At 49.3% G+C, this 15,404-nt stretch overlaps 1 protein-coding gene across 1 annotated transcript in view; it reads left to right on the top strand.

The window, feature by feature from the left end:
- Positions 1-15,404, top strand: part of grin2ba (glutamate receptor, ionotropic, N-methyl D-aspartate 2B, genome duplicate a) — a 76,825-nt gene that overhangs the window by 1,646 nt on the left and 59,775 nt on the right. The window contains 2 exon segments of the mRNA XM_037476488.2: positions 2,729-2,876; positions 3,179-3,286. Of these exon segments, the coding sequence (XP_037332385.2) occupies positions 3,260-3,286 (27 nt within the window). The 5' untranslated portion in view covers positions 2,729-2,876; positions 3,179-3,259.

Raw genomic sequence — 15,404 nt, 5'->3', positions numbered from 1 at the left:
TGCTCTCCGCCTGATGGAGGATCCACTTCTGCCTATCACAAAACTTCTGTTCAGTTCTGCTTCACACTCTTATTTAAACCTGAGGTGTGTGTGTGTGTGTGTAGGCGCTTCCATTATCAGAGCACATAGTCAGATCAATAAAGTCATCTACATGAAGGGACAGACTTCATCTGCCTTTTCTCCATGCAATTATTTTTATCTGCTGTTATTTCAAAGATCCCAAAGTGCTTCACAGCCGGAGAAAGACAGTAGATCTCCGACTGAAGTGTGTCGGACTGAAATCTTGAGTCTGTCTGCAGCAAAATGCGATTCACACACACACACACACACACACACACACACACACACAGAGGCTTTGTCCATCTATCCATCATGGGTACATCCAAGGTTGACCCCTTTCCTCTGATTAACTTTCCCATCATTTGGTTGGCAGCCGCTTGGATCCATAAACGACGTGTGTGTGTGTGTGTGCTGCACAGTCAAGGTTAACGCTACGTACCTGTGAATCCCACCTGGGACCCGCCCCGTGACCCGGGACCATTACCCATTCTGCGCGGTGCTCTTGGCACACATGTGACCCGTGCAGCTTCTCTGCAGATGGGCACTTAAGCCCAGGCAGCGTGTCACAGCTGTCACGCCGCAGAATGGACGTCTCGGGTGCCAGCGCATGCCCCTGACACCTGGCTCGCCGCGGTCTTTCTTCTGTGAGGGCCAACGAAACGGTGCAGCTTTCACCGCCGTGCGAGAACGCCGCTCTGCCGCCATGTTGTTCAGAACGCGATGCGGCCCGATGGACTATATTTAAGTAAAGGATGCTGATTTAAGTTTTGTTCAGCTAGTTTAGGCCGTAATGGGACGTTATGGGGCTTTGCTTGTGGTGCTCAAAGCAGAGGGGGTGGGGGGGGGGTGGAAGCTACAGTACCAGTCAAAAGTTTGGACACATTTTCTTATTTAATTCAAGGAGAAGGTGTGTCCAAACTTATGACTTGCGTTGGGAAGATGGATATGGCTGAGCATCACTTCCATGGAAGTGGAGAGGGGAGTCGGGGGGGACCGTTGGCTCCTGGTCTACTTCATGACCCCATTTAGGGTCACACACGCGTCTTGTGTCTCTGAGGAGACAGACTTCGTAAGAGGAAGGCAGCATTGCGTAATTTACCGACCCGGCCAAAAAGTGGCACCGGAGTTAAAGGTTGTTTTCCAGCCTACTTCTAAGAGTTAAAGCGCACCTCGTCCTTAATGAATAGTGTTTGTGTAAACATGGCCACCAGATTCTTATCGAACAATACATGAGTTGTGTTGGGTGACCGGGGCACCTCCACATATTTCCAGCCTACTGCCAAATTTCCTTTGTGTTTGGAAGAAGCGCTCGATGCCAGAAGCTTACGTGGAGACAGAAGTCTGCCAAAAGTCTCCGAACAGAGCTTAAGAGATTCTCACAGGCACCGTGTTTGCAGTCGTCATTGATAAACAGGCCAGGAGAGGAGACAGCAGGGGCATAATCCCATCTCCTCTTCCCCTCCGTCTCTCCCTCCTCGCCATGTGCCCCCGATGCAGCTCCTGTGTGTGCAGTACCACGAGATCAGAACAAACCCAGAACATGCAAAGACGATCTGAAGTCTGCCTCTGATTCGTGTCTGTGTGTGTGTGTGTGTGTGACGCTGCGTGACCACCTCATCCATCATCTTGTTAAACGAGCCGGGCGGCGGCGCCGAGCTCCGTCCAAAGCTCGTAACTTTGTGCGTCTGAATCCCGTTTGACCATTAGAGAGCGAGCATGTGGGCCGGTGTTAAAAAGTACATCTCGATAGTCTTTATTTGATTTCTTATTGGCAGAGTATTCACTTCAAGCGAGTGGAATATGGGTCATGATCTGATATAAAAAGGATATTCAATTATTCATCGGAGCTGATTAAGAGGACTTGTATCGACCCAGTCGCTGTCCATGAGAGGGGACGGGAGCGCACACACACACACACACACACACACACACACACAGTAAATGGGAAAAAGCAACATTTAGGTCCCTTTTGTGGAATTAGTGGGAGCTAGGAAACAAGCTAGAACTGCCTGGGCGCTTCCAGGGAGCAGCGTAGGCCTTCTTTGATGTTTTAATCTACAGAACGTTCACCCCCTTCTGTTTCACGTGTCAAACCGAGCACACGTGACCAGCCTGTGTTTACATGTCGCTGCGTGTGTGTGTTCACGCGTGTCCTGTGACTTTGTGTGAGGTCCCATCAATCTATTAAATATGAAAAGTACAATCTGTTACCCCGCAGAAAGCGGTTTATTATTCATCGACACATTTCAATTAATCATTCATTAACCTAAAGAATGTCTCACACTCTCCCCTTCCACAGGCTCCTCGTGGGCCGTGTGTGTCACACGAGTTATAATCTGGATTAATAGGAGCTATTTATTATTCGTCTGATCTGCGTACTGTCGTTGGGGATGAAGGCAGAGACATTGAGTACTACACTACCATTTTTGGGGGTAATGTAAAATGAATCATGCTGGGCTGGATTCCCCTTAAAATCACACACACAGGAAATGAAGGGGAAAAATATAAAAAAATTCTAACCACAGAAATGTGTTTTTTAAATGTCCCGCTCTATAATGAGCTAATTAACGCAGGGGGAGCGGGTCAGAGGTGTGGTTTGATTGGAGTCTAGCAGACTGCGACCTGCTTCTAACCCAGCTGTGCTGCTTGTTCCCTTTGCAATAAACAGACTGGCGGACGTCAGACACACAAGCGGCGCCCAACCACTCTTCGGAGGAGCGAGGGGGGGGAACGGAAGCTGCTCCCGTGGAGTACAATTACCTTCCAAATTGCTGCTTTACCCTCTTGACCCATCAAGGATTTTACCTAAAACTGCTGTGAGTCCCCAATCCACACTGAGAGGCTGATGTTGCTGCAGTGTTATTCATGAACATCTGTATTTGCTTCAACGAGCCGCACGCACCTAATGATGCTGGGAGAGATCAATGAATCCTGGAGACCAGATGATGCTTCAGTCATCAGAGGCCAGCTGGTCGGAGCAAATACACCTGGCGAGATTTACTGGTTCCACTGTGTTTAAAGCCTTTGGAAATATTAAAAATAAAACATATTCCATAAGACACAACAGCTGCTGACAATCAATGCCCACGTCGTCTCTCCTCCTGTGCTTTGCTTGCAGTTGAGCCTCCCTCAGTCTGAGGATATGAGAGGGAGAGAGGAGTCCCAGGCCGCACCATCATGCTACTTCTGAGACGCCGGGATGAGACTTTGGCTGGCGAAACACAAGGTGAGGCGCCGCCGGGGCACGGACTCCAGAGGGAAGTGTGTGTGTGTGTGTGTGTGTGTGCGCCTTCCCTCAAGAGCTGAGTGACGGATGGTCTAAAGCTCGGAAAGGATGCTGCGTATCTCACGCCAGCTTTGCTCGAGGGTGATGGTTCAAGGTGGGGCCCTCAGATGAATGGTTTAATCCGTTATTTTTTATTTTTTTAGCACTTCAGTGGAAGCGTGGACGTCCAACGCGCCCTCGTCGACTATTGGCTTAATTTGCATTGCCTTACAGCATTGATCTGGCAATTAAGGGATTTGTAGAGTGAGATTCTGTTTGCGGCTGTTGGGATGCCCCCTCCCTGCAGGAAGGAGGCATCGTGAGATTAAAGCAGGCCGTCGTTGACCCAATGTGGCCCACGTGAGGCCTTTATCACCACCGGCACATTCCGCTTTTTATCACGCGTTCATCTACTCCCTCCTTCGTGTTTTTTTTTTTTTTTTGCATTATTTTTTTCTCTCAAGTTCCACCAGCTCTCCCCCTCTATCTGTCCCCCCCCCCTTTCTTCCCTCTCCTTCTGTTTTCCTCCCTCCCCATGCACTATTAATCAGCCGTGGCGTTTAAGAGACTGAGCGTCGGTGCAGAGGAGCAAAAAATTGAGAAACTTTCCACTTTTTTAAAATATTAATTTATGCGAGGCACTGGTTGTTGTGATGGGATGGTGAACACGCTACGCATGACGCAGTGACGCAGTGACGGCTCTGACTTTAGCCGGCAGCAGGGCGCGGCTTCGTAGTGAAGTGCCTCGAGTAACGCTGACGCTGCACTTTTTGCCTACGATGGCCTTGCGTCATAAAACATTACCATATAGATGAATTAAGAGAGGCGGGGAATCTCATTAGCAGCACCGCCTTCTGTGAGAAGTAATCACACGCCGGGTCACAGGTTATGGGTCGGCTCGGCCTGCCATCAGAGTCCAGCTCTGACATAAAGGGTAAGGAAGGAGAAGAAAACACCCCACTGGTTGGAATAATAGTTAAATGAGGAGCGTATGTCTCATGAGTATTTTAAAAGCTTTATATACAGCTGGTGTGTACCTAACCTGATTGGGTTCATCATTATATCGGTGCCATTGATGGAGTGATGCATGTCTCCAAGAAGAGCCCCTCACGTCTGCATTGCTCCTTTAGCTTTCTCTTTTCATTCTGCTGTTGCATTCTGCAGCTTGTTTTGGGAGATCATTCATAACTGACATCATTCTTCTTCTCTGGCCTTTTTGTTTGCTACGGACCAGATGTGGAACATTGTTTTCTTTCTCGTGTGTTGTCCTTGGTGTGTTTTTCTAAATTTGAATTCAAGAGTCTGTGAGTTAAGAGGCTTTCGATGAAGAAAAGAACAAGAGAAGAAGAGGAAGAATTAGTATTTGTCTCTGCAAGGTAAAGCAGAGGACAGAGAGAGTGCAGCCAGGGTTTTCTCTGGGACACAATGGCTTGTCATGTTCTGTCTTTTGTGTTTTGTCACTACATAAAAATGGCCCTGCAGTGTGTGGGCTCATCTCATTAATTCAATAACTCCGTCTTATTCAAAGAAACTTTTCAGGCACGGCAAACTCGCCGCGGCACATTTGTCTTTGTAATGAATTCCAAACACATTGTTACACCTCAGCTTCACTGATGTTCAATTATCTCGCAATTGAATGCGCTTGTACAATACAGCGAGTCTCTGGTGGGTCATTTATCTCAGAGTTATCATTTCATGTTAATTGAATTTGGGCCGTGGGATGACGTGTTTTTTATTGATTTTTTTGCTGGACCTGAGAACACAGCTGAGGTCCGTGTGGGGCACCGATCGGAGAGATTAGTGGTTCCTGCCTCTCAATTAGTTTTCTGAAACACCTTTTGTAGTCAATAACGAGTGCGGGTTGTTTTAAGAAAAGCCACCTGAAGACACCTTGACTTGCAAAGGATGACGTCGCTGCATATTGAGGCTACACGTTGCCTTCTACTTTTAGCCTACATCTGGTCTTCTGGTCCTCTGCTGCTGTAGCCCATCTTCTCAGAGAAGCTGTTCTGCCTTCCTTGGTGGTGACAAGTGGTTATTTGAGTTACTGCTGCCTCTCTATCAACATCTCAAACTCGATGCATTGAGCTGTCATGTGATTGGATGATTAGCAATTTGTGAACAATTAAACGGGTGTACACACACACACACACACACACACACACACCTTCCTCTTTGCCTTAAAGCCAGGTTTTCTGTACTGTTGAGCGGAGGGATGTCTGCAGCTGTTTGATTTTTATACTGCAGCAGTTGAGACGGTGAAATCCATAACACGGGGTCTCAGAAGAAAACAGACAAACTTTCCCTTGCAGAGTGAAGTAGAGCCGACATGCAGTCTGGCACAAGCGGAGAGGGAAAGGTTGAGCGTTTTATTTTAGGGCAGCTCCTCTGATCCACCTATGTCATCGTTCCTGAGTCCTGTTACACCCTCTGAATATGATGAACGCCTTGTTCTTTAAGTGACGGATTTAATGGTGGAAACGCTAGACACCCCCCAAACTATCCATTAGTATTATATGATTTCAGCTAATACATGCGTATTAGTGCCTTGATTCAATGATATTTAGGATCTTCCAGTATTTCAGCTCGCTAACCTTTTGGAAGGCGCTGCACCGCTGTCAGAGGCCTGCTCTTTGCACTGGTGAACACAAGCCAGAGTGCATGTGTCTAATACACAGCGTCATGACAACAGCTGGCCAATTAATTTGCCACAAAGGGGAGATGGTTTGTTGGTGGGTGGCGACGGACAATCGGATGAAAGAGGAGAACCGAGAGGGCACGTGGGTGTGACACAGCACCTTTGGAGGGTCGAGTCCTGAGTGCAAGCGCCCCTGTGTCTCTTTGTGTGTGTGTGTGTGTGTGTGTGTGTGTGTGTGTGTGTGTGTGTGTGTGTGTGTGTGTGTGTGTGTGTGTGTCGCTGATGGGGCGGGTTGCGCTCGAGGAGAACTGGGGGGCAAATGAAGTGTCAGCCCAAGAATGTGCAGCATCAAGAGATTTAAGATTCTGTGATAGTGCTGATCAATCAAACACAGTGGATTTGATCAAACCAGGGAGAGTTTTTTTATTTATTTAACACATGAAAAAACAAAATGAAACTTGTATTACCTCATTGGACGGAGAGATAACCTAAAAGAGATCATGGCGGGGCCAAGGGTTGCACATAAGGAGAAACATACGAAGGCCAATGTAATGTGTGTAAATGTAATGTGATCACCGCAGGCAGCACACGTACACGTGGGCGTAATCAATAGCACGCAGGAAACATGCGAGCTGCACCTCCGCATCTTCACTGCACAGAAAGATGCAACTTATCGAACTGCAGGAGCAAAAGGCTCATGCATGAGCCATCGGTCAAATGGGGGGGGGGAACGGCACTGGTGGAGGGCGCTGGGGGCTGAGGGCACTGGTGGTGAGGTTATATATTTCATTTTAAGTCACAACAGAATGACCCCGTGGCATTATCTGTAACCGCTTCCCAAGTGTTTGATATGTATTACGAAGCAGGGAAAGCCTCAGGGAGACGTACGATGCTGCCGCCTCCTCTGGTCCACAGGGCGCCGTTGGCTCTGCATGTGCGTTTGTGTGTGTGTGTTTGTGCGTTTTAGTGCGTACTGGAATGGAGAATGAGGCAACATGTGATCGTCTGTAGGTGCGTGCAGAGGGAAGGGCACACCTTTTGTCGTAGTGTTTTGCACAGTGAGTGTGTAGTGTGTTATCTGCCTTATGATGACCTTTTGGGTTTTTACTCGTGAGGCGTGCCGACAGTGGGATAAAAGAATAAAGATTTCACCATTGAAGAGAAAAAGTGACGTCATCGAGGCGATTTGCGCTCTTGCTTGTCTCGTGGCAGTGGTGTAACTGGCGAGGCGCTGCGGCGTGCTCTAATGACTCGTGTAGAGAGACGCCGTCGCATGTTCATTACTTAACTCTGAGGCCTGGTGTGCCTTCTGCATGACGGGATTATTTCCTCCTGTGTGTGTGTGTGCATCATTCAAATTGATGCAGCCCTCCCACCGCGTGCTGTGCGTGCGCTGGCGAGGTGATGGGTCAGTGCGCATATCACACACACTGGGCTCGTGTGTGTGTTTGTGTTTGTGTGCGCTTGTGTGTCCTGTCACTGTGATTTCTGTCATGATTGCGAGTGAGCCTTAAAAAAAAAAAAAATCAATAATGGTGAGTGACGAAGAATGGGAGAGCACAGAAGGAAGCAACACACACACACACACACACACACACACACACACACACACACACACACACACACACACACACACACACACACACACACACACACACACACACACACACACACACGTGATGTCCTAGAACAGCAGCAACCATTGACAGTAAATACCGGTATGAGTCCAGACACACTGTGCTTTTCTGTTTTCTTACTTTCTACTCATCTTCCTCCTGTGATGAACCTCTTTTCGTTTCTTTCCTTGTCCTCTCTCTCTCTCTCTCTCTCTCTCTCTCTCTTTTCTGTCATGCTCTCTCTGGCTTTATCTCCCCTCTCTCACAACAGTTTTTTAATTAGAATCTGTCCGTATCAAGTGATTCTGTTACAGTGGTGATTTAAGTGGAGGGGCTGACATAAACTTAACATTACTGTCAGACCAAAGTAAATCCCATCAGCCATCGTTAAATTTGCTGCGCTGGCCATTTCCCAAAAGGCTTTTTATTCCAGAGCCAATATCTACACCACAACCCATCCATCTTCTGTTTTTCACTGATACTACCCCATCTGTTTGGTTTTTGTCTGGTGGGGTTCTCAGTACACAAGTTCAGAAGCATGCATCATAAAAAGTGCTGCTCACGTACATGCAGACCGGGCCGATACCAGAGGGCTGAGACCCATGCTGAGGTTGGAAAGCAGGGGTGTCGCAATCAAAAGCTTTCCTTTTTATAGAATATCTGAATATCACATTGTCAACAATTAGATGAATAAATAAATGCTTTGACAAAGAGGTGAAAGGTTCGCTCCATGCCAAAGTGAACCTTTCTATTTCTACCCAGTGAAGAAGACGCATGGATGTAAAGTCTGAATTTATATTCTAACAATGGTGCCCCAACCCTGGGCCTGAGACCCCCCCTACGCAGTCACATGTCACGCTCACACCCTCCGACCCCCAGTCACTGCTGCAGTGTGGACTTCCCCTCCCCGTGAGTGTCAGCCTCCGCTCCGCCACTCCTCACAGCCCCCACCTCACAGCCCCCACCTCACTGCCCCCACCTCACAGCCCCCACCTCACAGCCCCCACCTCACAGCCCCCACCTCACAGCCCCCACCTCACTGCCCCCACCTCACAGCCCCCACCTCACTGCCCCCACCTCACAGCCCCCACCTCACTACCCCCACCTCACAGCCCCCACCTCACAGCCCCCACCTCACTGCCCCCACCTCACAGCCCCCACCTCACAGCCCCCACCTCACAGCCCCCACCTCCCGCCGGCGGCCTCACTGTCTCTGGGGGAGGGGGTCGGGTCTCCATAAATCAAGATCTTACCACAGGCGCCGTGAGACGACTTTTTTAATTAAAACGGTAAATCAGACAGCGGTGATTATGAATCGTACCCGCTGAATAAAATATACACGCCTCCACCTCTTGACTCCTTCTCTCGGCGTCCCTCCTTCGCCGCTCGCCTTTTGTAACGTAACGACTCGATGCGGACGACCCGGCGCCGTTATGTCACACCAACGCGCCACTGGGCCAGTGGGCCCTGTTCTCCACACACACGCCCTCCTTCGATTGCGTGGCGCCGAGTGGAATGTGCTTTTGTCGCGTTGTGTGACCCGGAGAGGAGAAGCCGGGCGGCGTGACGGTGGGAACTAGAGGAAGCTGTTGGACGCACACCAGATGAACCGTGAACAATGGCCACCTGCAAGAGGCGGCAGCTTGTGCACGAGAGGGAGCAGCGACAGACGCTCCCCGCCAAAGGGCAGCGACCGCGGCGGCGCCCTACTGTCAAATTGAATAAATAAAGCAGATTTGGGAATTATTTATGTTCACCACAGTGTTAAAAGCCCCTCACAGCGTCTCTCCTTCAATGGGCCGTCCTTCTGTGACCTCTGCGTGCGCCTTGAGAAGCACATCCGACGCCGTCGCAGGGAGCTGCAGGGACGGGTCGGGCCTCGGCGGCGTGTGGCAGCGGACCTGGGGCCCGTCGCCACCGAGGGGGGGGGGGGCTAACTGAGCTGCAATGGTATCTTCCAGCTTCTCACAAACACTCATGGATGATAATGTGTTGCTTATCGAAGGCGCCGGAGCCAGTGGAGTCCTCGGCGTAGTCATGGCGACAGGCGAGGCTCTAGAGGTCTCCTGACCTGAGCCGCGGATCATCCTTTACACACGCCCCCCCGTTGGGTTCTATGTGCTGCCATGAATATTCATGAGTTGGCTCACCACTGAACTGTTTGAAAGTTTGTTCAAGTGCAGCCTTTTATTTATCCGTCTGAACGTTCGTGCCATGTTTAGAGTGTGAGGGGTTAAATCTGTTAAAGCACTGGATCAATATTCATTGTTTTATCAGAAGAGAATCTGATCAACAGCCTCTGCCCGTTTGTCTCGGCATCGATGTTCTGCACCGATGTATTTCACCAGCATCCTGAAACCACGTGACCCGACAGAAGGCCTCAAAGCGGGCCCCCGCCCTGCCGTCTGACCCGCAGAGGTGTCCTTGAGACATAGAAATACTACCAGCTGCAAGGTTGCCACTGCGCGGCTGACCACTGGCGCCGAGCATGTCACAGAGAGAGATGAAGGGAACATCTTTTCACAGATGCTTGTGGATGATAATAATCATCATAATAAGATCAAAAATTCAGAAGTATGTCTGTACGGTTTGGCCGGATTAGAAGAGGGTGTCCACCTGTTCCCCAGGTCCCTCTGCCTCCCCCTTCCTCTCTGAGCGTTGGATGGGATTAAATCCGGGGGGGACATCCGTAGATGTCGTTATCCCCGTGGGGAGCCTCATCATCATCATGCCGCGCCGCAGAGCGCCGCTTGGCACGCCAACCCGGAGACCGAGAAACAACAGCCTTACGTCTGCAAGAAAATTGTGCTGATCATGCAGCAGAAAACGACACCCGGAAGCGCGCCGTATGGGGGGGGGGACAACGGCAGCGCTGCGAGGCCGTGCTCCAGCAGCGTCTAATCATAGCAGGTCCCTCGCAAGAATACCTGGAGTTAATTGAAATGTGTAAAATTAGCAACAGAGTTGATGGCTGAAAATGAAAGTCATCAGTCAGTATTCCGCCTGAGGGGAGAATAGCTGCGGTGTGTTTGCAGAGGTGGTGTGAATTAGGGGGGTCTTTGGGAGATTAGGGGTGGGTGAGTTACGCAACGTTTCTTCTTTTTACTTTTGAGGGTCTGGAAACGCTTTCACTTGAAGCGGTTTCTGCAGTGGACACACGAGCATATTTCAGGGCTTCTGATGGAAGAAACGATGATTTCCACTTGAAAAAGAGGCCGATTTTGAGGCCACTCTGTTACTGTAACATCTTCTTTTACACACAACATCCACAGCCAGCAGTGGAGCGGTAGAGATGCCTTCTTGTTTCTCACTAGTACACAAACAGGAACGTCCACACCTACTAATCCAAAAAGGCAGACTCCCGGTGCCAAAAATAACAGCTTGGAATGAGATGGGTAGAGGAGGAGAGATTACTGCGGCTCTAATCTGTGAAAAGCTGACAATAAAACACCTTTAAAGTGATTACAGCGCTGTTATTGGCATGAGGGTCACTCGATGCACCCTGCTCCCCCCGGCCCTCACCTCACCTCTCAGCAGACAATGGAGTCCGGTCTCTCAGTGACATGTGGACTGAAGCTCTAATGCCGGCGCCCAATGAGGAGAAAGACAAGTCAATGAGGCGAAGCAGGAAGGAGAAAACTAAGAAGTGAAGAGGGAAGAGAACAGAGTGGGGGGGGCGGGGGGGATTTTTGAGCCGAAGCCACAAATCATGGGGAAGATTAGTAGGTGTAAATAGAAGCGCGTCCTGGAGACCCGTCCTTTATCTCCGTCATGTTCAACATTTGACAGTCTGAGGTGTGTGTGACGGCCTCTCCGTCCGTGGGCTTGATGTGCAAATAGCAACAGCTGACTGAAGGAATAAAGCGCACACACACACACACACACACACACACACACACACACACACAGCTGCATGCGGTCCAGCCCGCTCCACAGGGCCGGGTGTGTTTGATGGGAGCTCGGCCCCCTGCTGTGTTCTCTGCAGCCTGGGTGCGATATATATGAGTTTGATGGACAGGTCGCTCGGCGCTGCGCCACAACTTCCAGCATCTGTCTGTAATTTGGGCCTTATGGTGTAACAATGGTGTCGCCCCCCCCCCCCCCCCCCAGAGCCTTTGGCTGCAGGCCAGCTGGAATTTTATGATCCTGATAATTTGATTAATGCATTAAGCACGGACACTTGGCGCCGTATCTTAATTGACGGAAGGGGCAGGGTTTTTGTACGCGGGCTTTCCTTCCGTTGCGTCTAGATTGTTGGATTGTGTTAGATTGTTAACACTGGGGCTTTATGCCAAGGAGTATGGATCAAATTCAACCTGTCATATTAAGTCCATTCCTAATCCATTTGTTGTAAATGATTTATTATGATGCATTTCACTGTGGTTTTATAATGCACTCGCTGCCTGGACCTGCCCCCTGGACTCCTGGCATCTCCCTGCACAGGGCCCTTAATGAAAAGCATTCGCTTTTATTAATCTTTGCTTGCTATTTTAAAACACCCGAAGCGCACTGCACACGCGCAGAACTACTAATTCAGTGCAAATGCATCGTTTGAATGAACACAGGTGTTAAGAGGAGCACATGGTTTTGCTGATACCGGGACACCGTATTGAAGGTCGCTCATGTAACGCTCTGGATCACATGTCTGAAGTGTGTCACTGCAGCTTTCAGGAGAGTTCACTGGTTCAGCTGCTAAACTGTTGGGCCTCTTCACCTCCTGACCTTTGGCTGCATTAAAGCTGATGAATCTATATTGCAAGTATGCAACATTTTTTTCACTCAAGCTTCATGATTTGAAGCCACCACAAATACTAATGCTCTTTAATATGTGTATGTATACAAGTACGTGTGTGTATATAAGTACATTTAAATTTAGGATTTTACTGGAAAATAACAGATGTGCATGAATAAAAAGCTGCATTTTTCAATAGTTTCAATAGCACAAACCGATACAGACCTGTGGAGGGTGTTGACGGGGGTTTGAGTCTCTCCCCGGGGGGGGGGGGGGGGGGGGGGGGGGGCACCAGCTGAAGGCCGACCGGAGTTTCACTTTTAAAGTCACAACATGGCGTGACGCGTCTCTCCTCCTGATCCCCACACATGAATAAAGAGGGAAACGTGTGCAGAGGCGTAATCATAGACCACATGACTACTGCTTTCCTCCTGCCATAATTATTCCTGATATAGCAACCGTATGCGTGTCTAGTCTACAGCCCCCACGCGTTCTCTGGATTCAAACTGCATCGCTTACATCATTCATCTATCAAAAGAATGACAATTTGACAAAAAAGAGAAAAAGGCAACAAAGTTTCAGTTTAAGCCCTCACGTCTTTCCTCTCCTCACCTGTCAGCACTGTGGGTACCGCCAGAGGGTTCAGCCCCTGGACCCTAAGGAACCCCCCCCCCCCCCCCCCCCCCCAAAGACCCGCGTAGCCTCGAGTGACGCAGCAGGCATCTTGTCAGACTTATTCTGATGCGCCACGTTTCCCTCGTTGCGATTAAATGGAGAACCGGAGCCAGGGCGCCGCGCTCGACTTAACGGATGAGATAACGTTCTCATCATTGGGGGGGGGGGGGGGGGCAGAGAGAGGGTGTCTTTACGAGCTCTTATAAATCAAACCAGGACACAGATGTGAAAAGTTTTTTGTCCTCTGGTTTTCATGCAAATAACGCCATGGACCAACATGACACTTACCACATAATGGGAAGAGAGCGTGCGAGTGCAAGGGAGCGATAAGTGGGAGATTTGAGGGGGGGGGGGGGATTGTTCGAATGATAAAATGATTTAAATAAAAAAGAAACGAGGCAGGAAGAGATAAATAGCGTTACAAAATGCAGCCGTCCCTCTCTCCTGGAAACAGACCCCATCGTGGTCCCGGAGCCTCGGTCTGCTTTGGGGGGGCGGGTTGGGGGCGGCGGGGGGGCAGTGGTGGTAAGTGTCGGCTTCAGAACGCGGCGTACAGACACGGGTCCAAACACATAATCACACACACTCACACGCCACCTTCCACCTCCACAGACCATGAATATTCATCGGAGTGACTTCACACAGCGGAGCTCTTCTTCTTTTTCTCTCTTCAGCGTCCAGCTGGCTCCTCCTGCCAAGAGGGGGGGGGGTCACATCCTTTCTGGGGGGGGGGCCTCACCTTCTCAAAATGCTACCCCCCGGCGGACAGATGTTTTTAATATTGTCGGGGTCCGATCCGCTCGCGGGAATCGATTTCAAAATCAAAGAGCTCATTCGCCAAAGATTAACGCCGAGGTTTCGTTTTACCAAAAGCAAAATATCACTTCTGAGAGTGCATTAGGGAGAGCAAGCGCCTGCTAGTGCTGCTCTCCACCTTTCAAACAGATTCACCAGACACACACACACACACATCTATTCCGTCCCACAGTGTGGCAGGTTTAATACGTCTCTGTGTGGATTTATCACTGCGAGAGCAGAATGTGTTGTGATTGGACGGCAACATACAAACAGCACAGTGCCTATTTGTGCACAAGTCATTTGGATTGAGTGGAAAGGGTCGTTTTCCTCGTGTGTGTGTGTGTGTGTGTGTGTGTGTGTGTGTGTGTGTGTGTGTGTGTGTGCGCTCCTTTGAATTCTCTGATTTGCAGCAGAGAAACGGATAAACAGCGCGCGTGGGTAATATCTGCGTCATGCCTCGTATCCCTCGTCAGCTCGGTGAGCCACGTTAGCCTCGACGTCGCTCCGCTTACTGTCCATCCGGGGCCCACTTACAGGGGGTGTAACTCTGTGTTCTTTCCTAATTACAACCGGGCGATACGATTACAAAACGTGACCGGTTTAATTTGTGAGATTGTTTTCTCTATTTGGAAATAAATGTGGATTTTATATTCATCATGGGATACAGTATTTATTTTTCCCTTAAAATCTGGCAAGGAGAAACGAAAGGCTCTCCATCAATCCGTTACAACACTTGTGATCGAATGATGAATAATTGTTTGGTGAACGAAATATCAGTAAATGGCATAAAGTTCCCATCACAGGATCCCAGAGCCATGGAGACAAGTTAAAGGCCCTCAGAGAGGCGATGAGTGATGGCGTCCTGTGCAAACTGTTACCACCGTTGAAACACTTTAGTGTTTCTTTGTTTAACGTCTGAGCTCTTTGCCCTAAATAAATGCTGCAGAAAGATGAACATTTTAATCTGATGACCATTAAGTTGTTTATGTTGCCAGACCAGTGAGTCAGAGGGAATTTGAAACAGAACAAATGCCAAAGATACTCAACATTTTCTATACTTTCTATTTCTACTTTATTAGATTCTTTTGCAGATATAAAATGAACAAATAAAAGGACAAAAAATACAAAGCAGCACAAAATACATTAAATAGAATAAAGAATTGTAACGGCAGCAATGGAAAACTCCAAATACATCAAAGGACACACACTTAAAGGGGTGAGGGAGGGGGCGTTGGGGCGATCTGCGCCCCCCCATGTGTAACCGATGTGTGCGCTGGTGTGGCTAATAGAGCGACTGGTGGGTGAGACGCGCCGGCTGGCCGAGGGGAAACGGGGTCGTTTGGTGTCGTCACCTCGGCCCCCTAATCCACAGGTTACCCTGTTGTGTCCCTTCATGACCTTTGACTCCCACGGGACCTTTTAATGGCCTCATCAAGGGGGGAGAGAGATGCTTTTTGTGGGGTGTGTGTTTGTTGACATGTTAAACGGGTCGGACCCCCCAGAGGACTGGCCCTGTGAAATAAACCCGACTACATCACAACATTTACATGATCAATGCTTATTTTGCGTGGAAATGCGTGCATCTCGGTGCCCATCGACTGTGTCTGTACGTGTGCACAT

The sequence above is a fragment of the Pungitius pungitius genome, chromosome 12 (assembly GCF_949316345.1).
Source record: "Pungitius pungitius chromosome 12, fPunPun2.1, whole genome shotgun sequence".
Lineage (NCBI taxonomy): Eukaryota > Metazoa > Chordata > Actinopteri > Perciformes > Gasterosteidae > Pungitius > Pungitius pungitius.
Note: the sequence above shows the minus strand (reverse complement) of the source record. Positions and strands in the feature narration are given on the sequence as shown.